This window comes from Calidris pugnax, unplaced genomic scaffold (genome assembly GCF_001431845.1).
Source record: "Calidris pugnax isolate Ruff unplaced genomic scaffold, ASM143184v1 scaffold28, whole genome shotgun sequence".
Taxonomy (NCBI): Eukaryota; Metazoa; Chordata; class Aves; order Charadriiformes; family Scolopacidae; genus Calidris; species Calidris pugnax.
In genome coordinates this window covers 7,385,944-7,413,915 of record NW_015090842.1, presented here as the reverse complement: position 1 = coordinate 7,413,915, position 27,972 = coordinate 7,385,944, and the positions used below count along the sequence as shown (strand labels likewise).

General features: G+C 44.5%; 1 protein-coding gene across 2 annotated transcripts; it reads right to left on the bottom strand.

The window, feature by feature from the left end:
• Window positions 1-10: 10 nt before the first annotated feature.
• ATP2C2 (ATPase, Ca++ transporting, type 2C, member 2) lies at window positions 11-27,138 on the bottom strand. 2 transcript variants are annotated; one of them, XM_014942586.1, is made up of 27 exons: window positions 26,920-27,138; window positions 21,207-21,317; window positions 20,559-20,675; window positions 18,653-18,742; window positions 18,535-18,570; window positions 18,377-18,438; window positions 17,088-17,196; window positions 16,858-17,007; window positions 16,695-16,763; window positions 15,796-15,871; window positions 15,499-15,565; window positions 14,063-14,187; window positions 12,008-12,105; window positions 11,305-11,406; window positions 10,407-10,496; window positions 8,921-9,022; window positions 8,199-8,355; window positions 6,774-6,944; window positions 6,071-6,168; window positions 5,935-5,985; window positions 5,288-5,454; window positions 4,589-4,657; window positions 4,020-4,136; window positions 2,496-2,643; window positions 1,800-1,895; window positions 1,349-1,490; window positions 11-631 (listed from the first exon to the last, which is right to left on the bottom strand). In XM_014942586.1, the coding sequence occupies exons 1-27, from the start codon at window positions 27,016-27,018 to the stop codon at window positions 519-521; spliced, it is 2,832 nt and encodes a 943-aa protein (XP_014798072.1). In that variant the 5' UTR covers window positions 27,019-27,138; the 3' UTR covers window positions 11-518. The 2 variants fall into 2 exon arrangements, with proteins under 2 accessions (XP_014798072.1, XP_014798073.1); XM_014942587.1 differs by lacking the exon at window positions 4,589-4,657 and adding an exon at window positions 4,219-4,287.
• Window positions 27,139-27,972: the final 834 nt, after the last annotated feature.

The following is a 27,972-nucleotide window of genomic DNA, read 5'->3' as shown; positions in this document are numbered from 1 at the left end:
TCTTGCTGAATCAAGGCCAGGCATCTGGGAATGCAGAAACACTACATGTTGTAGGAAAAGAAGCGCTGGTGAATGCGGGTCTTTTCCATTTGTTTAATTTAATATAAAAGGACGGGTCTAAATCAACAGTCTCATTCAGATACTTATCTGTAACGTTTTAAGATGTAGATTTTATTAATAAAAATCATTTTGATTTAAAATAAATAAAATTTCAGTTTATGCAAAATAGATTTTTTTTCTGTACAGGTGGGAAACTGTGTTATTTTGCCTGGGACTATCGCAGCATTCTCGACACAGAGCTCAACATCAGAAAAATATACCTTGGTTTAAAACAGGAGCCACTTCTGGAGGTTTCTGTGGGCAGCTCAGACGGGTTGGGTGGAGCGTGTAGAAGGAACAGACTCTGGAGAAGGAAGGACCGGTGGGACAGATTCACTGCAGTATCCTCAGAAAGTGGTGTGTTTGGATTATCCAGCCTCACGGCTCCGTTCCAAGCGCATCCTTAGAGGAGGTTCACATCAGTTATGGCCTCCCTTTGTGGGCTTTGGTTGGCAGCAGCGTTTTTCACAGAACTTGACAAACTCGGACACAACGAAAACGGAGGAAGCCAGTCCGGTGAGGAAGAGCAGGTCTGCCAAGAGGAAACAGAGCAGAGATAAACACAGCAAAGAGCTGGGCTCTGGGCTGGGCAGGAGTCCCCAGATAAGGGCCTTCCTGCAGAAGACACTTGTGCTGGTGTAACTGCACAGATGTACAACCCAGCAGGACTTTTGCTTACTGCGGAATTAGAGAGATGAGAGTGATAGACAAGGAATAGCCATACAGTCAGTTGGTATAGTCCATCTGATGGGTGGTGACCTCTACATTAATCCTTTGTGATGCCTGAACCCTGCCTCCAACAGCACGCCTGGCATAGATGTGACACAGCGCGGTGGGGTAGAGCTTGGCGAGACTGATTCAGATGGTAAAATATGCATTGCCTTTCAGCTAGGAAACATTTACCCCCCTTCTTCAAAATGCAGCGAGTGCATAATGATCCCAGGTAGATTTATGTAAAGAAATACCATCATACAGAGCTTGTGGAAAAATCTCAGCATGTCTCCATTTACATGCATTTATGTGCAGTAAATCAAAATTCAAAACCTAGGCTGGAATAACATCATTAAATGCTACTACTATTTGTGTATAGCTATGTGCATGTATAGAGGTATGGGAGCTGTTGATTGATTTCCCCCACCAGCAATCTGTTGGGAGCTATCGTGCAACAATTTGGCAACCTTGTCTGTTTTTTCAAGCAGCTTAAAAAAAAACACCACAAAAACCAACCGTTATTTATTTTGCAACTTACCCAACACTCCTAAGTTCTCTGTCTGGAAGATTTTTTGTAATGGAGGGACGTATATAACAGCCAGCTGGCCCAAAAATGACCCAAGCACAGAATATAAGAACATGCGGTTTCGAAAAAAGCCTATTTCAAATATCAGCTTTGTCTAGAGAAGGGAAAAGAAAAAAAAAAAAAGAGAAACTTAACATTTCCCAGTGTCCTGTTGGTACTCGAACACCTCACAGTTTCCTTGCATGTAAATTCCATTACTTCTTGAAGTTACACGACTGGTAATTTAGGCAGAAATACATAGTTGAAAGTGTACTTGCAGTGGAATTATGATTGATAACTTCATAAATAACAATGATAAAAATGCTGCTTTAAGTGACATTTAAAAAAAAAAAAAATCCTTTCCTAAGCAAAATTCTAGTATTCTAATGTTTATGTTAGTGTTTTGCTGACAGAGCAATCTCACCTGAGAGCGGCACGTCAGGGCGTTGAAGAGGTCAAAAAACACAAAACAGGTAAAAGTCATTGTTGTGGTTCGAGGAGTTATGCCACTTTTGGGATTCTGAAACCACAGGTAAAAATTCAGGGGTTAGTTAAGCCTTGAAAAATATGTCAATTCAACAGATGAATTAAATACTCCCTTTAATGACCCCCGATGATTCGAAGGGTAGTAAAACAAAGGAATAAATCTAGTTCTAACCATTACAGCTAGCATTAATTTCTCTCTGCTAATTTTTGGGTTTAGGATCTGATCAACCATATTTTAAATTCTTAAACTGATGCGGAATTTGAGTAAAGAATATTCAAAATTAAATCACTTAAACTTTTATAGTAACAATCATTATTTACTAACAGCAATCCATAGTATTTACGTACTTGATATTTTCTACTTACATGGAAAGGTAGAGGTGAAAAGTACCTCAACACACTGATATCGTATCAAGTAATAGTTTTCCCATTCTAGATAGGAAGCTCCGAATTAGAGGCAAAAGAGGAAGGCAGGAGCAGAGCTAAAACTGACCCTGGTTTCTTAACCCTCTGCCCACGCTGATCCCTCCCCACCTGATGCATTTCAGAAAGTCCTTCACAAGTATTTCAGAAACTGCCCTTCACTTTGTTCTCCACCCTGATGAAAACAAGACACGATTGCAGATTTCCTCACCTCCTTCCAGAAGACAAAGAGGGTTCCGCTGATGATAATTAGAGCTGACATGAAGATTTTCAGGATCAATGATTTGCTGAGTATCGTATCTGTGATGCATCGGGGCGGCTGTTTGATAGTGTCCCTGTCAACAGGCTCAACTCCCAAACTGCCCCAGAGAGAAGCAGAAAGACGTGTTCAGTTAACGTGGATCATCCCCAAATTGCTGATAAACCAGGATGGATCTGGTGGATTAAACTCTAGGGAATACAGCATGACAGAGAGTATTCTGTCAAGGCTACATGAGGCCCCCAATTTGTCTGAGACACCTACAACAAAGGTCTTTATTGTATAATGAGCAGCTAAAATGATATATTAATTGTGCATCATTCCGGTATCCCACACCAGAGGGAGAGCTCGCTCTGAGATGGCGGCCAACATCTCTTCTGTGTTGTGGAAACAGTAATTGTAGTGAGCTGTAGCTGTAAGTAGCAGGTGGATGGGGTTCCTAAGTCTTGATTTTGGGGCATATGCCCCTTTACGTACCCAGTATTCCCTTGCCCGGCAGATCTGCAGGGCTACCAGCAGGTGATGCACTCCACACAGCAGACAGCGCGTAGTGAAAAAGTGTAAACCTTCAAGTAAACTTGAATTAAATGCTTTTGGAGGGATCAGGAGGGACCAAAAGTACAACTTGTCTTATCTAACCACCAAATGGTCTAAAGTTGCAGCAGGGGAGGTTAGGTTAGATATTAGGAAGATTAGATATTAGGAATAGATATTGGGAAGAATTACTTTACTGAGAGAGTCGTCAGGCATTGGAACAGCCTGCCCAGGGAGGTGGTGGAGTCGCCATCCCTGGAGGTATTTAAGAAATGTGTAGACGTGGCACTTCAGGGCATGCTCTTGTGCCTGAGATTGTTGGTTTGTGTCTGTTTGTTGTTTGGGGGTTTGGTTTTTTTTGGTTGGTTTGGGGTTTTTTTGTTTGTTTGTTTGCTTTGGTTGGTTGGTTGATGGTTTTTTTGGTTTTGTTTGGTTTGGGTTTTTTTGTTGTTGTTTTTTTCTGTTGGACTCTATGATCTCAAAGGTCCCTTCCAACCATGAAGATTCTGTGATTCTGTGAAATGATTGGCACGTTGATAAAAAATCATAATGGCTTGTATGGAGTCACATTTCTTAAATACCTCCAGGTATGGTGTAGACGTGGCACTTCAGGGCATGTTCTAGTGCCCAAGACTGTTGGTTTGTGTCCGTTTGTTGTTTGGGGTTTGGTTTTTTTTTGTTGGTTTGGGGTTTTTTGTTTGTTTGTTTGTTTTGTTGGGGTTTGTTTGTTTGGTTTGGTTGGTTGATTGGTTTTTTGTCGGTTTTTGGTGTTTGGTTTTTTTTTTGTTGGACTCGATCTCAAAGGTCCCTTCCAACCATGAAGATTCTGTGATTCTGTGAAATGATTGGCACGTTGATAAAAAATCATAATGGCTTGTATTCCTAAACCAAATTCAGACATATTAAACCCAAGAAAAATTTGCACATTTGACTCTTCCATACCTCTGGGCTGGTGGCCCGTCCATGATGATGTTGATCCATAAGATCTGCATAGCATTGAGGGGGTTGGGTAGGTTGAGCACTGTTGACAGAGTAATTAGGCTCAAAGCTGAAATGCTCCTGCAAAGCACAGAAGAGCGTTACTCTGCGTGGCCTCACCCAAAAGGTGCTCTCACTGGAACCAAAGCAAACAGGAACTTACGTGCTCAACTGGAACCGCACAAAATTTTTTATGTTATAAAATATTCCCTTTCCCTCTTCTATTGCGTTCCTGGAAGGAAGAGGGGAGTTTATTAAATAACTAGTACTCACACTATTGTACACTGAGCTCCCTGCAACGTGTAAAAGACAAGTTGTTTTCTCTAGTATTTATTTCAGTTGAAATTCAGACGCCAGCTTAGGAAGAGGACACCAATGGAGCTTCTCAGTTAAAATGATTTTATCAGGACGAGTAGATCTGAAAAGCCTGGTTTACACTGCCAGGTCTTGGTTCATAAAGCGGACACGTGGCCTATTTGTATCTACACTCTGCTCTGCTCATTGTTATGGAACCAAAGCAAACAGGAACTTACGTGCTCAACTGGAACCGCACAAAATTTTTTATGTTATAAAATATTCCCTTTCCCTCTTCTATTGCGTTCCTGGAAGGAAGAGGGGAGTTTATTAAATAACTAGTACTCACACTACTGTACACTGAGCTCCCTGCAACGTGTAAAAGACAAGTTGTTTTCTCTAGTATTTATTTCAGTTGAAATTCAGACGCCAGCTTAGGAGGAGGACACCAATGGAGCTTCTCAGTTAAAATGATTTTATCAGGACGAGTAGATCTGAAAAGCCTGGTTTACACGGCCAGGTCTTGGTTCATAAAGTGGGCACGTGGCCTCTTTATATCCACACTCTGCTCTGCTCATTGTTACGAACCAACAGAGCATCGCAAACGATGTCTTTCCTCTGTGCCTCCTGAAGGAGGCAGAGAGCACAAGTTATGATCCACACAGACTTCTGGGCGCTTTCAAATCCCTGGTTAACTCCAGCAATGAGAAACCAGGGCTTGTGGATGAAAGGCAGCTTTGTCACTGCACTTGAAACAAATAAGTCATTGCTGTGTATGCAACTAAAAACGAGCCAGAGCCATCACCAGGTATCTCCACATGCTGCCTGTTGACTTGTGTTATTTCCAGGGCCAGTCACTCGACAGACTTGTGCAATGGGTAGCCAGAAAGTACCCGAAGTAAGAAAGTGTCTGATAGTAAGAAAATTGCTAAACTTACATTACTGTCGAGAAGTCATCGTCCACGAGGATCATGTTGGCAGCCTCTTTGCTGACGTCTGTACCAGCTTGTCCCATTGCAATCCCAATATCAGCAGATTTAAGGGCCACGGCATCGTTAACACCATCTCCTGTCATGGACACAACGGCACCAGCCCTCTGCAAAGCCTGTGAGGGTGGAGAGACGAGAGACTCAGAAGCCAGGAGAAGACAAGGAAGTCCTGTTGGCAGTCACAGGATTTGCCCATAACACTGCGAGAGCAGAAGTGCTACCCAACTTTGGGGGTAAAGTAGACCCAGAAGCCAACTGAGGACAAAACTCAGACTGAGAATTAAGAGACTGGATTTTCAGGAGTGTAGAGAATCTCACAACTCCAGCAGGAGTTAGAGAGGGCAGTAAAGTCCTCAGATTCTCTTGATATTATCTTGACTAATACCTCACTGGTGGCCATCAAATGACCCAGGTCAGGTCTACAAGGGAAATGCTGATGTCTTCAGTGTAAATAGTGCAAATGGGGTTGGGTTTTATGGTCCTTTAATTTGAGCTGAGCCTGTCTTAGAAGACCAGGTGGTCTAGAGAACTGAGGGGCACCCCCCACACCTTGTTTTTCTGAGGCAAATAATGGATTCTCAAGAAGCTCTTAGTACCTTTATGATTTTTAGTTTGTGCTTTGGACTTGTTCTGTAGAAAATAGAAACCTGAAAAATGAAAAATACAATCTTTTATTAGATGGATGCTATTGGAAACGGAACTAGCGATTGTTTTTGTAATCAAAACCATTACATTTTTGACAGTGGATGATAGCTCTGCGTCTGCCAATTGGTCCAGCTCTTCCCCAGACATGGCTTTCAGCTTCCCATTGCAGAGACCAATATTCTGTCCTGCAAAGAAAAGCCCAAAGTGAGATCTGCCTGTCAGCTCTGGAAATAGCCAGCTATTTCCTGACTCAAAGAACAGAGGCAGCAATTAAAGAATTTACTGGGAAATATTTCTGATCCTGGGGCATCTGACAGGGCACCCAGCTCTGGCTCTGAGCTGGGCCGGTCACCCTGTCCTTACTCAACTGGAGTTATGGAAGTGATACAACACCCAGAGCTGGAGCTGACACTAAATCCATCGCTCTCTTCTCTGCTGCTTGCTCTGTGGATTTCTAATGGCAAAATGCAAAAGTGGGAACTGCAGAGACACTCACACTCCAAGCACTAGTGGAATCTGTAACCTCAGCAATGACATCTGTCTTATCTAAGGGTCTTACATTGAGATTTTGCCATTTCTGGTGCTAAAATAGTGAAATTAAGTCACTTGATTTTGGCCCCTCGTTCATAGCTGCTCTATTACTGCATTAAATGGTTAGTTTCAATGGAAAAGCAAGAACTCAGTGGCATTTAAAACCTCTGTTTCACAGATAAAAAGAATGACAAAGTTGGCATTTGACTGATGTGACAGACATAATATAGACCCATGGGAAAGAAGCTAAGTTTGCTACCTATGGCCACAGCGGTTTCCAGGGCATCTCCAGTTATCATCTTCACTGACACACCAGACTCAAAAAGGACTTGAACAGCTTCTCTCACTCCAGCCCTCGGGGGATCAATTATTCCAACCAGACCTAAAAATGTTAGTTTGCCAAGTTCTGGACCTGAAGCCAAAGCGAGTACTAGAAACAGGAGAAAAAAAGGAAGACAAGACTAAATTATTAATAACGTATTTCCATACATTAAAATGAACATTTAGAGGAGATATTAAGTTACTGGTTTTCCAGCAGAAAACATCATTAAAACCAGATCTTTAGTAATTATATTCAGATCTTGTACAGACACAACAAATTCGTCCACTCAAATAATACCAGTTTATCTGAATGTGAGCATTTCTGTCTCATGTGTTTCTCTTGGAATTTACTTCTTTCTCACTTAAACTTTTTTTTTTCCTAATCTAAAAACATGAAATGTAAATTCAGTTAAACCCATGAAACTTCCATCATGTAAACATGAGGGCTCCGAACATTTTGTTTCTGTTCTTGGTGCCTTAACCGTATCATCTAATCGTTCTTAAATCACTCGGGGATATTTTGCCAGGGGTTCGTGTCAGTGTTGCTTTGATGATTGAATCACAAGCAGCTGCCTGAGCTAATCGCTTTTCTTCAGAGCAGTAATTTGCCATTCACAGCAGCAGATGATTCAGATATTGTAAAGCAAGTGCTGTACACGAGTTACTAACCACAAGACACAGGGCTGAAGAATATGTACATTAACTATACCATCTTCCAGACTTGCCTGCCAAGGCTTGCTCTCATCTACTTACAACCTGGGAATATGCACAGGAGACAGTGTTACTGTGTGAAAGCCTAAGATGTTTCTGAAAGGATGTTTCCAGTGTTGAAGGAAACGACACGTGTATGAAAACTTCTGGGGGCTGCGCGCTGACACACAGCCAGGATCAAAAGGAGATCGTTAGATTTGGTCCTAATAAAGAATTAAACCAAACTTCAAACAGAAATCTCAGTGCTCAAATCCATGTTTTGAACCCCTTTCAAAGTTGCTCTTGAAATAACTTCTCTAAAAGGAAAACTTGGAGGAGCAGGGCTTAGACTGGTTCAGTGCAAAGCTTTTCAATGCAACACTCACACCAGGCAATCACAATGCTCCATGGAGGAAAACCATCCACTGTTTCCTGTGCTTATTTTCAGTTCCTTTCAATCTTGCTAATTTAAACCCAGAAAGAAAAAGATTAGTGGAAAGCAAGAAGTCAGCAGACTTAAGGCAGAGTGCCCCTGACTCTGATGGGTGTTATGAAGAGAGCACGCAAGTGATGCCTGGGATTGAGCCTCTGTCCATCCCGACCAAAGCAGAGCAGGAAAGTGTTAGGGCAGGGTAACCTCTAAGCTTAAGGGACACCAACAGTAATGACTGACCTCGTAGACCCGAGGAGCCCATTCTTTTTTCTTCTTGCTGGTAGAAGGCTTTCTGCTGGGGTGTAAGTGATATGGAGATGCCACTGCTGTTATAGAAAGTGCAATATCGAATAACTTCTTCAAATGCTCCTTTCATAAAGTAAATATCTTCCTGGTCCTTTAAGGTAAGGAGATAATATACTTTATTAAAAAAAAATGAAAAGAGGACATATAAAAATACTGATAATTCATAAGGCTTTACATCTTCGATAAAGAACTTTTGTTTGGTCTTTTACTAGTTTTGTAAAATGCCCAGGTGTGTGTATTATTTATAAGATGTGATATTTTTGCTCGAGCCATTTTTCATGTTCAGAACAGTAATGAAAAGGTTGGTGAGTTTTTAAACCACAGCATAATATCAGCCAAACTGAACTGCTTAACCCAGGCAGGGAAAAATGACCAACATTTTCTTCCAAACACGGTATCTTTCTTCCCCCATCAGTTGTGTCTGAAAAGCTTTTGTTTCCCTGCTCAAATCACTATATGAAAATCATTATCTTCCCCCATTAGCTTTACAAGCTAAAATTACACCCAAAGTTGGGAATTTTTGAGGTTTGTTCAGGTTTCCTCCTGACATAGTTAACTTCTGAAAACACTATTTGCTAAAGAGATACCATTTCATGTCCATTGTTGAAGCGCACAATTAGAAACACGAAACCAGCCAACACCACTGTTTGCTTTACCTGGTTTCTCAGCGAGCACTTCACAGCCATCCACTTCTGTTCAGAGCTAAACGGAATTTCCTTCTTTCTTACATAAATGTCTTTTATGTCAGCTAATTCCATCTAAAGTAAGGTAAAACAAAAAGAGCAGTGAACAACACCAAAGCTTGTACATATTTTCCAAATCACAACCACTGACTGTTGACCATGCACTTCCAGGCCATCGTGTACCACAGAGCTCAAGAGTGAGCATGGGGAGAGTAAAACTTGGTTTTCAATCCCATCTTTTCCTTTTGGTGCCTGATATGGGATAAATTAAACTGGAGATTGAAGCTTGCTCCCTGTTGACTTTTGCAAGGACCGGGGAGCTGCACTGGTGTCGTGGTGGGGCTTTGGGTCAAGTCCTTTCCTTACATCTGCAGCAAAGCCATGGGCAGAGCAGGTTTCCTCCAGCCCAAGCTCAGGCTCCCCCAACTCTGGTTATTTCCCAGCCACCCTACTCAGAAGAAACAGGAAAACTGCAAATAACTGAATGGTCAGTTGTGGATGTGGTTTCAAATTATTTCCTGATGAGTTAAACTCAAAAAGCAATTTACCACAAGAAGACCCTTCAGCTATGAACTACGGCAGTTCAAATCAATACATGTCTGCTTCAGCAGCACGCACGGGGCTCTGGGCAAAGTGATCAAAAGTAGCTTCCAGTTCTACTGTTAGAGTTTCAAGCTTTAAAAACAGGAGGTAAGCACAGATGTTTGTAGGTGCATCGTTTCATCAGGCACCTTCTGTGCTTTACAGTCCACCTGAGGTCTGTGGATCACAGGCTGCATGATGCTGATGAGATGACACCTTAGGGTGTTTTACAGCCTCTGCCTATGAGCACGAATGCAATATTCATCAACAATTCTTGTTTTACATAAGTGTGACTAGAAGATAGTAAAAAGCTAGCAGATGACCCAAATCGATGATGACCCTCTGCTATGCTTTCTCATATGGCCTGGCCTTGCTCCTTTATCACTCTCTTTGTATTCCTCCTGAACTCCTAATTGGCATGTGCAGAAAATATTAAAAAAAAGGCAGTCTGGTCTGACCCCAAAAGAAATGCATTAAGCAGCAGAATTGCAGAGGTTAAGCACGCAAACCCATTACTGCTGTTTGCACAGAAGCTCAGGGAAGGTGTCCATGACGAGAGGTTTACGTGGGAGAGCTGAGCTGTACATCTATGACCTTGGGGAGAAGAGACAAGGAAAGACTAAAACCAGTCTGGGGACTTTAAAGAAGTCTGGTCACTGCTGTCAGACCTAACAATTCCAGTTCCTTTTTTTTTTTTTTTTTTTAATTTCTGGAAAATTTTAGATCTTAACAATCTTACCTTCATTGCAAGGGCAATAGGCAGGATACTACGGGGCCAAGTTTTCAAAGGCTTATGGCTGTGTGAAAAGATAAGCCATAGGATTTTTTTTTTTTTTTTTTTTAATTTCTGGAAAATTTTAGATCTTAACAATCTTACCTTCATTGCAAGGGCAATGAGAGCTCCTTCTGTGGGCTGTCCCATCACACTGTTTTTCCTGATAATGGCATTATTGACTACACAGCCAGCCTAGGGAAAGGGACATATTTACATGGTTCATTTTTTCATAGCTTTTTCATCTCTTTAAATGAAAGAATGAGAGATTGCAGAACGAAAGCAGCCACATCTCCAATGATGCGCTATTCCCTATGGCAGCATCTCTTGAGATCAGTTCTTTGCTTTCTAAACCCACTTAATCCATAGGATACATCAACATTTGGGTAAAATGTAACATTTTGGATAAACTAACATCAAGCAAAACATGATCGATATCTAACCAGCCTGATAAATTACGAAAATGAAAACAGTCTCCCCTGCTATTGCAGTGTGGGTGCAATAAGACCTAAACCTCCATTTGAGATTCCAACTCAGATCATTTCACTCTGCTTTAGCTGGCAGCTGAACGTGCAAGATTTTATTAAATCTAATGTGAAACCCAGAGACCATCACAGTACATTTACAAAGTGACTGTGTAGCTAGCTAAAGTCTACAATCTGTGCTTATTAAAAACTCCAACGTGGTAACATTAATTGGTCTCTCCTCTGACAGAATTGTATTTTTATCCAAAATGTCATTGATGTTTTAAACTGATGACTCTGTTCTCTCCTTACATATCATACAGCTGCTACCTTTCAGCCATAAGGTATTACATAAGGTATATAAGCTTCAGGTATTGTATCACAATCACTCAGAGCCTTTCCATGAAAATGCTCTACCAAGGCCTTTCATTTTAGAGGTACAAAAGTGGCTTTTTTTCCCCACGCTCATTACCCAACGTGATCTCTGCAAATGAAAACTGAATGTGAATAGGACAAGCTGGTTCATAATTTATACTCACCTCCACTAATTTCCCAACTGAGACGTTGGAGAATTCTTTAAGGATTTCCTTCGACGGAAGAAGATAAACATTTCCTTCTCCATTGTAGCCCACCCCACTGACCTGAGGAAAGGAGAGACAGAAAAAACAAGTTTCCCAGTGCCAGGCAGAACTATGTTACATCTGTATACAATGAGGTATCCAAATTTCTGATTTTAAAGGCATACTAGGATTACTCTTTCTAGCCCAAAGCAATGCTTATAGGAAAGGCTGCAGAAAATGAAAGTATAATATTACAAAAGCTGTACAGCAACAAAAAAGAATCAGCTTGTCTTACACAGGACTTGCTTGCCATGTTTGCATTTTTTACCCACTTTGCACACAGGGTGAACCAAGCAGAAGCATCAAGTCACTCATATAATAAATATTCCTACAGGAGATGGACCCGCAAGGGTCAGTGGCAGGTTTCAATATTTACAATAACTGCAGAGAACAACAGATTATGCCAACAAACATCTTTTGTTCATGGGATCTGAGCAGCTTTTGTACACTCAGCCCCACCTCTGCTTGTCTCCAGTGCTGCAGAAGTCCCTTCTTTTTAATGGAACCAGTGATGTGCAAGAAACTGCTTGTTTGGGGACTGACTTAGCATCCCTCATGCAAACTAAGAGCAAATTGGCACAGGGCTGGCACAGGGAAGTCCGTGTTACCCCCTCGTCCATACCTCTGCCTGGAACCCATCCGAGGTCACCAGCTGCGTCACCGTCATCTCGTTGGCTGTCAGGGTCCCTGTCTTATCTGAGCAGATGACATTGCAGCAACCTGATGCAGGAAAGTTTTTCATCAGAACTAATAAATAATGCAACTGAACAATGGGATTCAGGGCTCCAGAAGAGGGAGAACGTGTTTCCCTAATGTTACTCAAACTGCACCACTGAGAAAAAGGAGAAAATATCAAGAAACGGATGAGTTTCCTAGCAGGGTGTTTTAAGGAAAGGATCTGAGTCCACGTCATGGAACTGTACATATAATTTGAATGCAAGATATGGTAGGAGACATCAGAAGAGGGCCACGTCATTTTTGAGCATCATATGGTGGGCGGTCAGAGAAGGCACTGATCTCCAGGGAGTTAATCAATGTTTCCCAGCTGCAATATCACACAACAGAACAGCTGTTCTATACTGGAAAGACATATCGAATTCCTGCTCTGCCACATGCTTCCTCAGATGGGCCATTTAACCCTTGCTTCTCTAAATCAGGCACAACAGCCCTTCCCTGCCTCACCAAGGGATCGCGAGGTAAGGCGTCTTAACGATTGCTACAAGAAATACTTGAAAATCACATCTAAGAGCAGAACTTGCCCCACTCATGCTCTGCTTTGTGACAAAACTACTTCAGTAAAGCACATTTCTTCCAGGGCACATTTACACTACGATACAGCAAAGGAATCAATTAGCAGTGTCACCACTTTCAACCTAGTTTCCACTCCCAAGAAGGGGCAAAACGACTTTAATGCAAAAAAGAATCAGATTCCATCTCCCGTCTAAATCTGAATATCCTCCCTGGCTCTGGAGATGACCACACATCTTGGGCACAGAGCCTTGTGAACATGACGACCACCATGTAAGAGCCTGGAGAGAATAAAGCAGATGGGGCTGCGATCAAATTAATTGCGGTTTTGAAGGATTAGCACAGAGCAAAGCTATCACCTCCAGGATTCCATTTTTAGTTATTAAAGAATCAGATAAAGAAGGAGGATTATTTTTCTCCTTTTCAGAAGTTTAACAGACGTGGCACAATTAATGCATGGGAGAGCAGTATTTGCCATGCTCAGACTGTCTTGCAGAGAACCCGGGCATCTGGCAGTTACGCCTATTTGGGCGCAGCCCTACCAGAACGAAATTCTTCATGAGATAAGGCCGTTTCAGATGTCCTGGGTCAGGGCAGATACAATTAAATAAGGGCGATAAGATTCCTTAACTGCAGGACAAACAAGGGGAGTTCAAACAATAGCAGCATTTCTAAGGAAGACAGATTTTAGCTGAAGGAGCCAGCTGTGCAGCAGATATTTGTGACTGCACGGTTCAGGCTTGGCATTTAGCATGCTTTTTAATGAGCGGCACTAAATGTACAGCAGGTCTTCTCCTTCCTATAACTGCTGTACTGACCGGTGTCAGAGAAGCAAAGCCTGGAATAGAGTGACCCTGGGGATGGGGGAAGGTGGAAGAATAATTTCATTACAGTTCGTTCCACCCTGCAGTTGTGAGGATGGGCTGTCCTTCTCTAGGTCCTCTCTGTCCCTGTTTTCCATGGCACTCTGGATGTTCAGGAGATGGCCACATAGGCTGCAAGAGGACATTTTGTTTGTGCCACCAGGCTCAACTTGAGGGGCTACAAGATTTTTTAGCCAGACACTGAGGAATCAAACAGGATGGACCTGCAGGATGAACCCACAGAACAGGGAGAAGGAGAAACCAAGCCTTTCAACCCAATCAAGGCATGTATATTTGCAGAGGGACTCTGCTCCCCACGGGACAGTGCCATGGGTTGGGTTGCACCGTTCCTGGCATCTTAGTATCACTAAAATAAGGGAAAAGGGTGAGAAACATGGGGCAGAAGATTTAAACTCTGAGTGTGTTGCTCCAGCCCAGTAAGCATATTCTAAATTTATTTTTTTTATTCAGGCCAAGGCTCACTTGGCCACCCCGCTGCTATTCAGTTCAGATTTTGGAGCCTGGCAGGCAGGTGACCAAGCTGTGTGGCCCCTTTGCAGCCTTACCTAAGGTTTCTACTATGGGCAGCTTCTTCACAATCACCCTTTTCTTGGCCATCCGGAGAACGCCCAGCACCAGTGTGACGGTGACCACGATGGGAAGGCCCTCTGGGATGGCAGCCACCGCCAGGCTGGGGACAGCAGAGACACAACAGCTTCAACACAGGCATCAAAATACACGTACTGACCAAAACATGTCAAAGGGACATTTTTACGGGGAGAGTTTCCTGCTTGCACGTGCATGTCTGAATGGGAGCGTGCAGTACTAACCCCTGAGACTCCTGGCACACCATAAATACAAAAGCAGGATATTTATCCAACCCTTCAGCCTTTTTCTGGAAGATTTTGACAGAGCAATTACTTTTCTTCTTTACATTGCCAAAGAGCATTAATTTCTGGCTAAGTAGGGATTTAGGGGTTGGATTTCATTTCGTGTATTTAATTTTCTGAGGATGGAAGTTGAATATTCCTTGGCATCACGGCTCACACGTTGGCTACTGGCTCCTGGCCATATGCAGCCCCTCATCTCCTCTCTTACATGTGGGCACAAGCTACGGAGGGACAGAATCAGCTCCCCAGATGTCCCCATCTTACACACACTGAATCAGAACAGCACAAAAACCTGCAACATCTGACATACTAGAAAAATCCTTACACAGTCTGTGCCTCTCCCTTAGTTACTCCTTGGGTAACTCCAAATGCTTCTAAGTATATGTGAAAAGCGATCAAGGAAGACTTTGGAAACTATAGGCTGCTCTCCAAAACTCAGGCCACTGAACCAAAGAACAACTCTTCTTTGCCACCACATCCCTCCAGGAGACAGGAAGGTGGGCACCGAGCCAGTTTGGCTTCTCCGTTGTCTCCTCATCTTTGGTTTTGTTTTTGTTTCCATAGGAAACTTCTTTCTTTCATTCTTTCTTTCTTGCCTCCCCACCCTGCTCCCAGGATTGATTATAGAGCCATGACAAGAGGTTTTATGGGCACTACTGAAAACACATGGTTTATGATGTTTGATTAAGAGGCTGTGCATGCCTTTTATGCCACAGGAAATGCACGTTCCTGTCTTTAGATGTAAACCCGGTAAGAACAGCAAAGATTACTATTTGCTGTAGCTACACTCCCACTAAATTCACAGTACAGATGGGAAAGGACATTCACAGCAGGATGAGGTGGAAAAGCCAGTGAAGATTTTCAAAACACTGATTTCCAGAATTAAATAAACCCTTGGGGTATTTTTTTTTTGTGCTTTTTGGTTTTTTCCTACTAAACCCTGTTGTAAAGTTCACATTAATTTCACCAGTGTGAGATCAGTATGTATTTGTGAAGGGCCTTACTCAAGTTCTCTTTTGGTGACAAGGTGAAATGTCCACTGTGTTGAACAGGGGATTCCCTGGGACATGTTTCATTCGAAATCATAGAGCAAGGTGCTCTCCAGTCCTCACCTAACTCCAATTGTGAACATGCCGAGGAGATGCTTCCCTTGTAACCAGCCAATAAGCATTATCAAACCTGGTGGGGGGAAAACCAATCGATTAAAAAACTTCAAGAAATTCATAAATCTCTAACCTGCTCATTGGGAAACTGTGTATGCAATGAGGCCCCGCATCTCTCTCTTCCTGAGGTTTCTCTGCTTGAACCCCCAAAGTCCAGAGAACCCAGATCAACAAGTACTTTTGGAAAAAGGGGCCCTGGAGCACAGAGGGCTTTCACAGCAAGTACGTGCATTGCGTCCAACTCACCGATTATGCCAAAGGAGAAAAGAGTGAGTTGCTTCCCCAGTCTGTCCATGCTTTTCTGGAGAGGTGTTTTGGGAGTCTGCAAACATTAGAGAACAGCCGTTTTTCTTTGCTTGTTACACAAGATAAGAAAATGACACTCAGCCCAGAATGACTGACCCACACAGCCCTGGTTATTGTTACTGTGGTCCCCACAGCTGCCTGATAAACCCTCACCCACCCCAAACCCCCAGGGGGGTCTGCTGGGCACAGACAGCCCCACAAGGAGACACCCTCTGCCTCAATGCACTCAAGACAGGCAAAAGTGGGAGGAAAAAGAGAATTATATTCAATTATAGCTGGGGTGTCAAGGTAGAGACAGACTAACAGCCAAATTGGAAAAGGACCTTAGCAATGGAGTCCAGGACTGGATAATGTCTGTGCAAAGCCCCTGGGACAGAGATGAAACATCTGGCCCCCCACTCCTGTCCCATGGGCTTTGCACACACATTACCCAGAAAAGTCTACTTCTGCTTTGCTGGGATTTCATGCATGAATGGATCAAAAGTTTTTAGACCTCCATCTGTGTTAGTTCAGAGCTCTGGCCCATGAAATTTTGGCATATATAGAAGTAAAACTTTATATATTGTATTGGAAAGGCAGGGTGAGGGGGCAGAAACCATGATGTTTGGGTGACTACCAAGTTAGACACAAGCTGAGCATCAGAAGTCTGGATTTAGAAGCCTAAATCTTGTTTATAACCCTCTTTTTTGGATACAGAACTTTTGTGTCTCTCAGTCACACAAGCATTTTGTAGCAGAAATAGAAATGAACCCAGTGCATTAACTCTTGGAACTGCTTCTCCTCACAAGCTTTCATCCCAAACATCCACCATTTCCAGAGACACACAGAGATTTCTTTACCTCTTCGGCTTGCATCATTTTGAACACCTCTCCAAACTGTGAATTTTCACCTGTCCCAATAACCACGCCCTGAAAAGAAGGAAAAAAAGAGAGGAGGAGATGAAAAAAATCTAGAGATTCCATAACTAATGTTGAGGAAAAAATCGAGGCTGACAGGACTCACTTTTCCCTTCCCGTATCGCACCAGGGTCCCCATGAAAACAACATTGCTCAGCGTGGTGATGTCTCCAGCTGTCAGTAAAACACTGTCAGTCTTGTTGCAAGGCTCAGCTTCTCCGGTAAAACTGGATTCATCCACCAGCAGATCTGTAACCTAATTAAAAAGTCACATTTCTGGCACTGTTAGGAAAAAAAATTTCTGAAACAGACTCTTGTACTTTTAGTTGTATTTACCTCTATGAGCCTGAGGTCTGCAGGAACCCTGTCGCCAACAGACAGATATATGATATCTCCAGGCACAAGCTCTCGAGCTAGAAGATGCTGCAGTTTCCCATCCCTTAGGCTACGTTAGACAGATAGAAAAAGAAGAAAGGAAATGAGGTTTTTATTCCTTCTGCAGGCTTGGGAACAAGACTGGCAATAAAGCAAGAACCCTGCCCCAATGAGCTTCCAATGTAAATAAGAACATAACATTTTCATAACGATGAGGAGAGATTATTATGTTCAGTTTGGGCTCAGTTTTAATTTATAAACAGATGAGCAGGCTACAGAAGACTTGCATTTCAGCAATAAGTGACTTAGTACTTATACAGTAGATAGGAGTGACAAGATGGTATACTTTATTGTGGCTCATGCTTTAAATAATGAAATGCTGATTCTTTAACCTAAATAGAAGCTTTTTAAAGCTAGGATTACCACTGGCATTTCACTATTGCATTAAAGGTGCAGCCTTTCAAGCAGCTAGATGCTTATAGTGTCATATCATAAATAAACAAAGAATGAATGGTGGCATTTGTAAGAGTCAAACCTGGGTGCACTTTGGACCAGAAGAAAACCCCACACTGCTTTTGCAGCACGAGGTTTCTCTGAGCCTTACAACTTATTTATGTTGGCCGTGACAAAACTGATTTGCAAGGACATGAATAGGAAAAGCGTTTCCTGTAATCTAAAGCACTGATACCGAACATCAAAGCAGTCAGGGAAGTGGTGTCTGATACACCCTACAACTGCTCCCTGGGCAGTGGTGTGACCACACTCATGTGTGGCTGATCTGCACCGAAACACCCGGTGTGCCCGTGCCCAGCATTCTAAAGCACTGATACCGAACATCAAAGCAGTCAGGGAAGTGGTGTCTGATACACCCTACAACTGCTCCCTGGGCAGTGGTGTGACCACACTCATGTGTGGCTGATCTGCACCGAAACACCCGGTGTGTCTGTGCCCGGCACGTACATACAGTGAGGAAACCCTCCCTGTGGACACCTCCGCTCATTTTGTACCATCGATCAGGGGCAGAACTACCCTAAAGCAAAAAATACTCCCTGCAGGTGAGGTTTTTCTCACACGAGGAGTCAGTGACACACAAGAGGGTGCAGGGGCCCTTATGCAGAGTGTGGAGCAGGACGTTTCTGGGACCCTCCTGTCTCTCAGCATGTTTTCAGTTTAACTGGATGTTCGCTTTAAAAAATTCTGCCCTCACAACCCAAGCCCTGCTAAAACCCACCGACCCAGGCATGCCTCACCAGTTGCACTCGGGGGGCACCAGCTTGTTAAGTTCTTCCAGAGATTTTTCCGAGCGATACTCCTTGCAAAGGAGAAAGGAAAAAAAAAAAAGCCAAGTTACACGAGTGGGCTCGCTCCTGCCAGCCCTGGCCACGGGGCTGAGCTCCACCTGACGTACCTGGATGAAGGCCACGGTGACCACGATGAGCACGGCCTGCAAACAAAGAGGCATTACAGGCACAGGCAGAGCAGCTTCAGCGAGCGAAGGGTTGGGTTGCAGGAGAGGTACCACCTACCATGGCGATGCTCGCAGCGTCCTCGTATTCCTTCGTGATGACGCTTACCAAAGCGGAAGCCAGCAACAAGAGAATGAGGGGATTTTTAAACTGAAAAAAAATAAAACCAATTGATAATATAGAATTAAATATGAAGTTGCTGAAGGTGAGCTGCCCCCAGATTTCATCAGAAAGGATGAGACACGGCGTTTTGCTGCAGGGACCCTCCTTGCTCACGAAAGCGGGATCGCTCTGGCCGGTGGGAGGGGGTGCAGCACCTCTGGTTGGGCTGATGCTGGATCCTGCCCCCCCGTACAGGAGATGGACAGCATCAGTGACCAGCAGGACAAGGCTCGCATCAAAAGACACCAGTTTCCTCCCTTTTCCCCTGCTTGCACAGGCAAGGCTCGCCTTTGCAGACACACAGCGCAGGACTGACTCTAAAACCTCCTTGGAGGCACGATAGGTACAAACAAAAACTTTATTGTCTTTTTAGAATTTGAAACCAGAAATCCTCTTTCTTTTTTTTTCCCCTTTAATTAATCTGCTAAACTCTGTGCTGGTCCTGCAGGAATCAAACCCTCCCTTTTTTCATTTTTAGACACAGATTTTAAGGCCCATTCTCCTACCTGAGAAAGTTACAGCACTGTTTAGCTAATGATGTAAGCTAATTGGTGTAAGGGAATTAAAGCAGGCAAAGACAAAGGTGCCTGTTTTGGGTAACAGATGTGTGGTGCCACGTGGTAGGAAAGCCAAGGTTTAAATTTATTCCTCACTGCAGCCAAAGATGAAAGTCTCTTCATTTCTCTTTAGAAAGATTGAGCCAAAGGGGATGTTTTACAAAAATATCAGGTGGAAGAAGCCACTTCAAGCATCTGCTGAGGGACCATACTCAAGTGCAGAGGTGTGAATGGGGTGGGACTGCAAGCAGCTCTTCCAGAGAGACCAGCAGATTATGGAAGGATTAGAGATGCACTAACGAGTTCATTTGGTGTCCCCATAGAAGAAGCAACTTGTTAAGAAAGAGCAGAAAAAAACACCATCTCACTTTTTATTTAGAATAAGAGAATCCTTGAAGAGATTTAGTGATGATTACAAAGAATATTGATCACAGAGGAAAAAAAGAGATAAGCCATGAAATAAAAATAAAGTCTTTCAAAGCAACTACAATCTTTATGATCCAGCTAAACAAGAAGAAAAAAAAAAAAAAAAATCAGTCAAATTGCTGGTTGAAAATAAAAACAAAAAAATACCCTTCTTGTTCAGTTAAGAGCTCTAAAAGAGAGGTGCAGGATGCATCAAATACTGATGAGAACCAGTTAATAAAAGCAAAATTCAAGCATAAGTCAGCTGAGGAAAAACAAGATAGCAAATACCACCTTCTGCCTGGCTTTTTTTGGGCAGCCTGTTTAAAATTGTGGATCTCCATAGCACATGGCACCACGTATGAATGTGTCTGTTACTGATGTATTGCTAATAGAGACACTGACATTCATCTGAGCCCCGCAACAGCCTCTGCTTTTGCTGGAGATTTAGGGTTTTCCTTCACTGGGGTAACTGAAATCAGGGGCTTTCAGCTATTACTGGTTTTCCTCAAACCTTTCATGATTTAATCACTCACCTTAGAGGGAATAAATATGTTCCACAAATCAGGCCACTGATCTATTGTTTTTGATTTGTGGGCAGCATGGAGATAAAAAGGTTTCTTTTTATTTCAAGATGTTATCTTCACATTAAATGACCCCACATCTGAATCTCACAATGGCTTTCCTGGGGGAACAGACAGTTTCTGTATCTGGGCACAGCCTGTTCCAAGACTGAATCTGTGGAAGCACAAAGCTTGAGCATTTCAATGTAGAGACACGCTCAGGCCAACCCAGCCAGGGGTTTTTGCCAGGAAATGAGAATCTGTGCAAAAAAACTTTACCTGGTCTAGATATTTCTTCCATATTGGCTCTGTATTCTCTACTGAAAATTCATTCCAGCCATGCTTTAACCTGCGCTGTAGCACAGAAAACTCGGAGAGACCAGTTTGTAAATCAACCTAGAGGGAAATTAAAAAACAAAACCAAAAATCAAAACCAAACCAACAAACATTACATACTGTAGAAGAGTTATTATCCCTAGTATAGTATTATCCTTGCCAGGGCTGATCCTCCTTGCCCTGCACGGGCAAGAGAGTCTTAGCACTGGAGCTGAACGGGGAGATGGCTACAGCTTTGGTGTTTGCTCGCGGTGGGGATGGCAAGGTCAATTTCTATCTAACAATTCAGGCTGCAAGCAAGCCTTTGAGAAGTCATCTAGGGCAAGAAAAGTGATGAGTTTTGCCTGTGATATGGCAATGAAAAGCTGCTCACTTAGTGAAATCCTTCCCTGGGACAAAGTGAAGTGCAAATGCCCAATGCTGAGCCTCAAACGCAGCCAGTGTGAGAATTCATCCCATGTAAAGGCAGAGGCACTGGGCACTCCAGGAGTTTGCATGTGAAACCAAAGACCTCAATCTCTTCCCAGAGTCAGGTGACACAGACTACTCTGCTATGTTCATAAGTTCACAAAGACCTGTAAAAACCCTTACATGTAAAGCTTTTGCCAAGTCCTCTTTATGGCATTTACACGCATCTTTCGGGGGCAGAACGGTCACCTCCTTCTCCTGCTCAATTATTTTCAGCTCGCACTCCTCATGGGTCTGAGTAAACGAGATAAAGCAATCGTTAGGCAACAGCACAGTTCATAAAATCATTTCAGCAGCTCTTTGCTTCTTCCCGTAATCCCATTCCCTTCCCTCACCTTGCCAGCCGTGTGACTTCAGTTAGCTAAAACACTCCCTAAATCACAGCGCTTTATAACATTCCCTAATTAATCCTTTTTAGAGCCTCAAAGCCAGGTGCACATTCTTGTAACAGAAAGAAAAGCTGGATTACCAAAAAGACAAACCCATGCCACCACCATGGTCAGAAAAGCATGCCGGGCTCTGCTGGTTGCAGGTATCCTTCCTGAGTCGAGGATTTTTCCGTGCCAGTGTCTCACAGCCTGCAGCACACTTAATGCTGAGAGCACAGAAAAAAACCCTACTTTTCCTTGTTAAAGACATAATAAATGAACAGCAAAAGTGAGACAGAAAAACCTCTGAGCCAGCAGGAGAAAGGAAAAGTCTCTTCCATTGCTACAGCTGTTTTCCTCCTCTGTGAACACCTTCCAGCGGGACAAACCCTTCCCTGTGCTGACCTCCCAGCACCCCGAGCTCTCTTCCCTTTTGGGATCCCTCGACTCCTTTCCAAAATGCTCCTTCCAGAGCAGCAGCATTCCCTGAAATCCCAGCCAGGCACACGACGGCAGCAGTGTAACTGCTCCTGCAGGGTAAGCACGGAGAGGGAGAAACCTCACCCTTCCCAAGGGACAGGAGAATCTCTTCCCATTTACCTTCATTCACAAAGCACAGGTTCATTAAGAGAAGGCTCCTGAGTGCTCAGCCCAAGGCAGAGCTCAGCCCAGGGCCAGCTCTTGCCCAGCAGGGTGGGAGGAATTTGGCACCAGCTCCCCGCTACCAGCACCCTGGGGTGTTTGCTGGGGGAAACATTCTGGTCAGCTCATAGCAGCACCTGAGTAAGGGTTTGGAGGACTTCAGAGGTGCCTGAAGTGGTATTTGGAGAAGTAGCCCTTCTGTGAATATTCAGGAAGTTTCTAGGAACATCCAGTGTTTTTGCAATGTAAAACCTGAGATAAATGCAGACAATTCCTTTGGCTGTTCCATCCTGCTGATATGCAGAATCGGCTTCTGCCTTCTGGCTTCCAGAGAGCTCTTAGCAGATGAAATAGGAGCATCACTAAGCCCTGGTCCTTAAAAAAGTTTTTACCGTTTCCATGTGTTGCAGCCCCCTTTTTATCCCTGTTTACTGACCCACAGTACAGCTGCTAACACAGGAGATACGGGCACCAACCTGCTGCCAGCAGAAATGCAGAAGAGTTTCTGGGATCCCTTGGTCTGTGTAAATGCTGCTCATTTAGGAGCCATTTTGCCCCGAGAACAACCTGCCTTTCCAAAATCCCAGCCCTAGATTTCCTAGGATTTTCCCTGCTTCCGTGTGCCCCTCACACTAGTGACCATGTTTTGCCAAAGAAGCTGCAGTTTTTCTCCACTGTTCTGAGCTGCACTGGCACTGGGCATCACCTTTATTTCCACATTTTTTAAACAGACATCCCTGGAAGTGAAAAAAAAAAGACCCTTCATGTTTAAAGCTAACGATTTATTCCTACTGGGGCAAATTCATCACTTCCACGTAACTTTGTTGACACCCAGATGCTGCAAGACCAAAAGACCTGCATCTGAGGAGATGGAAGGACTTGCTGGAAAGAAAATACAGGGCTGCCACGTAGAGGAACATTCCTCTCATTCGTTACTGTACAGATTTGATTAAGGTGGTTTCTATCGCTGGTGACACACGTGGCTATCAAGGTACAGCCTTGCCTTGAAGGAGTTTAAATTTTAAATAAAGGAGCAGGAGGGCAGGAATGGACTCAGGCAGGAGGGTAACATGCCTCCAGAGCCAGCAGGGAAAGCCAGGCCCCAGCTCTATCACTAATATTTGCCTTTGAAAAGGTGTGGAGGAAATGAATGGCAACAGCATATGGATGTGCCTGAGCCGTACGCAGCCAGCGCTGGCTGGGGATCAATAGAAATGTGGCCAGCTCTGTGCTCCTGACAGCCAGGGGCTGTTGTGAAATGAACAGTTTTCTTGGGATGAGTTAATTTGCATTGATTAGCTTACACCTCTAAGTGATTTCCCCTGGACCAACGTTCTGGCACCGCTTCTCCTACCAGCTCCAGTGATGCACAAATTGGAAATGCATCAGTGGAGCCACATCTACCCTCTCTTCCACAAAGCGCTGCTGGTGTGGAGCCCCTTCATCCTACATGGAAAACACAGAATCACAGAATGATACGGGGTTGGAAGGGACCTCTGGAGATCATCTAGTCCCACCCTCTGCCAAAGCAGATCCACCTAGAGCAGGTTGCACAGGAACGTGTCCAGGCGGGTTTTGAATGTCTCCAGAGAAAGAGACTCCACCACCTCCCTGGGCAGCTTGTTCCAGTGCTCTGCCACCCTTAAAGTAAACAAGTTCCTCCTGGAACTGTCCTGGTGGACAATAGGATGACACATCCCACCCCATGCCCGCTAGGCACCAGGCAGTGTCCTCAGCAAACCCTTCATAAACTAACCTCTCTTTATGCATTACTTTCACAGAATCACAGAATCATCTAGGCTGGAAGAGACCCTCGGGATCATCGAGTCCAGCCATCCACCCTACTCTAAAGTTCTCCCCTACACCATATCCCCCAACACCACATCTAAACGGTTCTTAAACACCTCCAGGGATGGTGCCTCAACCACCTTCCTGGGCAGCCTATTCCAATGCTCAACCACTCTCTCTGTGAAGAATTGTTTCCTAATGTCCCATCTAAACCTACCCTGGTGCAACTTGAACCCATTACCCCTTGTCCTATCATCTGTAACTTGGGAGAAGTTTCTTTTCTATTTACATTGTAAGCCAGATGTTGGCTACCAACATTCTTCATCTACCTTTTTAACCTTTGTCCTTTAGGCATAACTCAAACACAAGAGTGCACAGCAGGGCAGGGAGAAGCGGGGAAAAAATTAAATAAAAAGAAAAATTAACAGTTTATCTATTGCTTTGCAAGATCAGGAGATGTTGGAGGCTGTAAAGTGCAGCTGGTGGTGGCAGGGAGCCACGCAGCGTGCCCAGCGCTGCCGGTACCTGCGCCGCTGCCTCCGCATCCCCGAAACAATCCATCAATTGTGGCTCCGAGCAGCCCGTGCGGGAAGGAAGAAAGCACAGGGCTTTCTGCCCGGTACACAGCCCTCTCTGTGTACTCTGGCAAACAGCCCAATAGATCAGTTCCCAGGATTTCCTCCCTCCTCCTCTGCCTTCAATGAGGTTTTGCATATTTTTTCCCCCCCCCTTCTCTTAGATTACTTTGGACCAGCCAGTATATCGCAATCCGGTCAAAGGTGGGCTGGGTTATTTAGTCTAACAAAAGAAACCCTTTAAAACATTAAGCAGAAAGCCTCTTCTCATATATTCTCCAACCTTACTAAAAGAAATAAATCAAACCATACCCTCGAAAGCCCTTTGAATTGCTTTTCTGGGTACACGTGGCAGGCAGAGGACCTGTGTTTCAGGGGTGCAGGCAGCACACAGACACCAACCCAGAGCAAACCACAGCCCTGTGAGCAGGGGGCTGCCTCCCTGGGGTTCCTTATCCAAGCCCCCAACCCCTTCTCACCCACCGCTGTGGTTTTCAGCTCCTTGCACACAGAGTTTCTCGCTCCCCCAGCACACATCTATCACCAAATTGCAGCCTTTTTACCTGAAATGAAGCCTCTGGTCTTCCTGCTTGCAGATATAAGCCTCAAAATAGACCCTTTGATTGTCCAAGAAGTCAAGGTTTTTCCAGAAAAGCAGCTTTAAACCTATTACCTGGATTTTACGTTGCCCTCAGGGATGTGTGAGGCCAACTCAGGCCAGGTGGGCAGTGCCCACATCATGGGCTTATTGCCCCCAGCTGCACATCCCACTCCCCTCACCCCCACTGCTCTCTTGAACCTGGCTTTTTTTGTTTTTTTTTTTTTCATTTTCCAGAATGTTATTTTCTTTTTGTGGCTGCAGAAAAGCTGAAACCTGTAAAATAAACACTAAACTCGCCCTGCACTTTTTGACCTGGGTTTTTTTTTTTTTTTTTTTTCAATTAAAAAAAAAAAAAAGAAAAGATTTTCCAGCTCTCTTTAATCAAAAGCAAAGCCCCTTGAGCTGAGAGATGGCATTGCCATCCCTGCAGGAAAACCCAGTCAACGCAGTTCCACACCTGACAGTGATCCCAGTTGAGGAACCTTCTTGCCCACTCAAACCAGTCCCACCTAAGCCCAAAAAAAAGCCCAAAACTCAAGAGTTTGAGACAACTTGGTATATAAGGTCTCCTGGAAGGGTGGTGTTGCAATTCTCAGCCCGAAAAACCTGTGGGTGCTGGAGGGAGTTAACTATTTGTTTGCTGGAAGGTTTTCAGATGCAAGAAATTGGGCTTTACAGCTCAAAAGGACTGAAAACACCTGTGTGTGTGTGAGTGAAAACTCTGTCCCTGCTGTGCAATCCCAGGGTCTCCCTTTTCTTTCCTGGAAGGAAAGCTGTAGTATTTAGTTTATTTTGAGGCCATATAAAAAAATAGGTACCTTCATGATAAGAAAACTATTCTGATAAGAATGCTCTGCGTATCCAGGAGGACATGGAGCTTGTGAAAGACTCCAAGATATAAATGTTCATTGGTGTGAAACCTGAAATGGAAAAAAGCCTTAACCCAAACCGGAATAGTAATTTATTCCTGAATGTAGGACAGGGCTGGCAAATACCCCTACTCCAAGCAATCTGTCATGCAGGAGAAATAAATGGGGTTTGAGCAATGGCAGTCCCTGTGCTGAGCAGATATGATAATAAAATGATCCCAGACCTGAAGGTTTTGCGGTAAAAAACCAAGGAGAACAGCAAATGTGTCACCGAAACCACCACTGGCCACTCTTTGGTGCATTTGCACCAAGGAGAGGTAGTGACAGCAGGGAGGGGGAGATCAGTGTTCAAACACCAGCAATTTTCAAGAAAATAAAGAATTATTTCCAAGTGGACTCTGCAGGTCTCAGCTAAAGCTCTTCTCATTTGTTACCCGTGATGACTGCAGCAATGGAGAAGACAGCCCGGGGGGTCACAGCTCATCCACCAGTCACCAGCACTGGTGGCAAGGGACAGCCCGGGGGGTCACAGCTCATCCACCAGTGACCAGCACTGGTGGCAAGGGGTACCCCTGGGGACAGAGATCACCTTGATTCACCCTTCTGCTGAGGCAGCGTTCACATTTTGGCCAAGCACTCCAGAAAGCCTCACACAGCACCCATGGACCGCACCACAGTCGCTCTGCTCCAAGTTTTGTTCATTTTGAACCTCCTCAATGCAGAGAACAACGTTCCCGTCCAGGACTTCGGCGTGAGCTATACATCCTGGGAGTATCACATGGAAACAAGTATCCCCATGTCACCCTGCTGCCTGGTAAACATCATTAATCTCACCCCTTGTTGTGCAGGGAACAACTCGCTGCAGAGAGAGGAGAGCACAGCAGCAGCAATATTGAGTTACCGGTGGGACAAAGCAGACAAATTAGACAAAATTAACCCCAATTACACAAACTATTTCAGCAGGTCCAGGCAAGAGGCATGGGCAATCCTCACCTCCTCTTCCGGCTCGCTGCTTCCAAGGGGCTGATATTTCTGGGCGAAGCGGAGAAACGACTTTTTCTGGAAGAGTTTGGCGAAACCTCCTTCCACCATCTTCGCTGCAGCGGCGGTGGGAAGCGCCCCTGAGGGATGGGGCCACCAGGATGGGGGACACCGGGATGGGGACACTGGGATGGGGCCACCCGGCTGCTGCCGGCAGCGCTGGCTCGAATTCCCCTGGGAGCGCGGGGCTATGGTTACAGGCGGGGAGAGGCAGCCCTTACCTGCCGCCAAGTCACGCCTTCGGCCGCAGGTGCCGCAGGGAGGGAGGCTGCACACCCTTCCAGCAGCCACTTCCAGGGCCCTTCGCCCATAAAACCCTGCTGGGGGAAGCCTGCCCGTGGCTGATAAAGAGGAGTGAGGTAACCCTACGTGCGTCCACGGCCGGGGCACCCGAAGAGCAGGTTGAGGTCTTGCAGTGTTCTTCCTCCGCCCTGTGAAAAATCACTGCGGGAGGAGCGTCGGCGGGTGCCACATCTCGGGCGGGCAGACGGGGAGGTTGTTTTGCCGAGGCCGCTGCGTGCAGAGGCAGGACGGGTGGTTACACACTCTGCAGAGCCTGTTTGTAAACTTCCCCAGCTGGAGAAATCCTCCTGGAGAAACGCTCCAGTCAGCACAACGCCGGTACTCACAAGTATTTACATCAGGGAGAGGGCATAAACGCACGATATGTGAATTTGTGATGCTCACTTTCATTCAGTAGAAGGGAGAGCTTCCATGGCGGATCTCAACACACCACTAAAGTTAACCAGTTTCATCCTTTTTGAAGATTTATAGGCACCTGTCAGGGAGCAGCGTGCTCTGTTTTGCACCAGGACACCTACATCCTCCCCCAGGCACCATGACTACAGGATTCACTTAGGCTTAAATTGTCTCTAAGATGCAAACTATGAGATTAAGATCCTCCTTTGACAGTAAAAACTGCTTTGAGGGAATAAATGTCATTCCCAGTCAGAGAAAAACTGATGTGCAATTTTCTGCTGGAGAGCAGTTTTCTCCCAGGACATC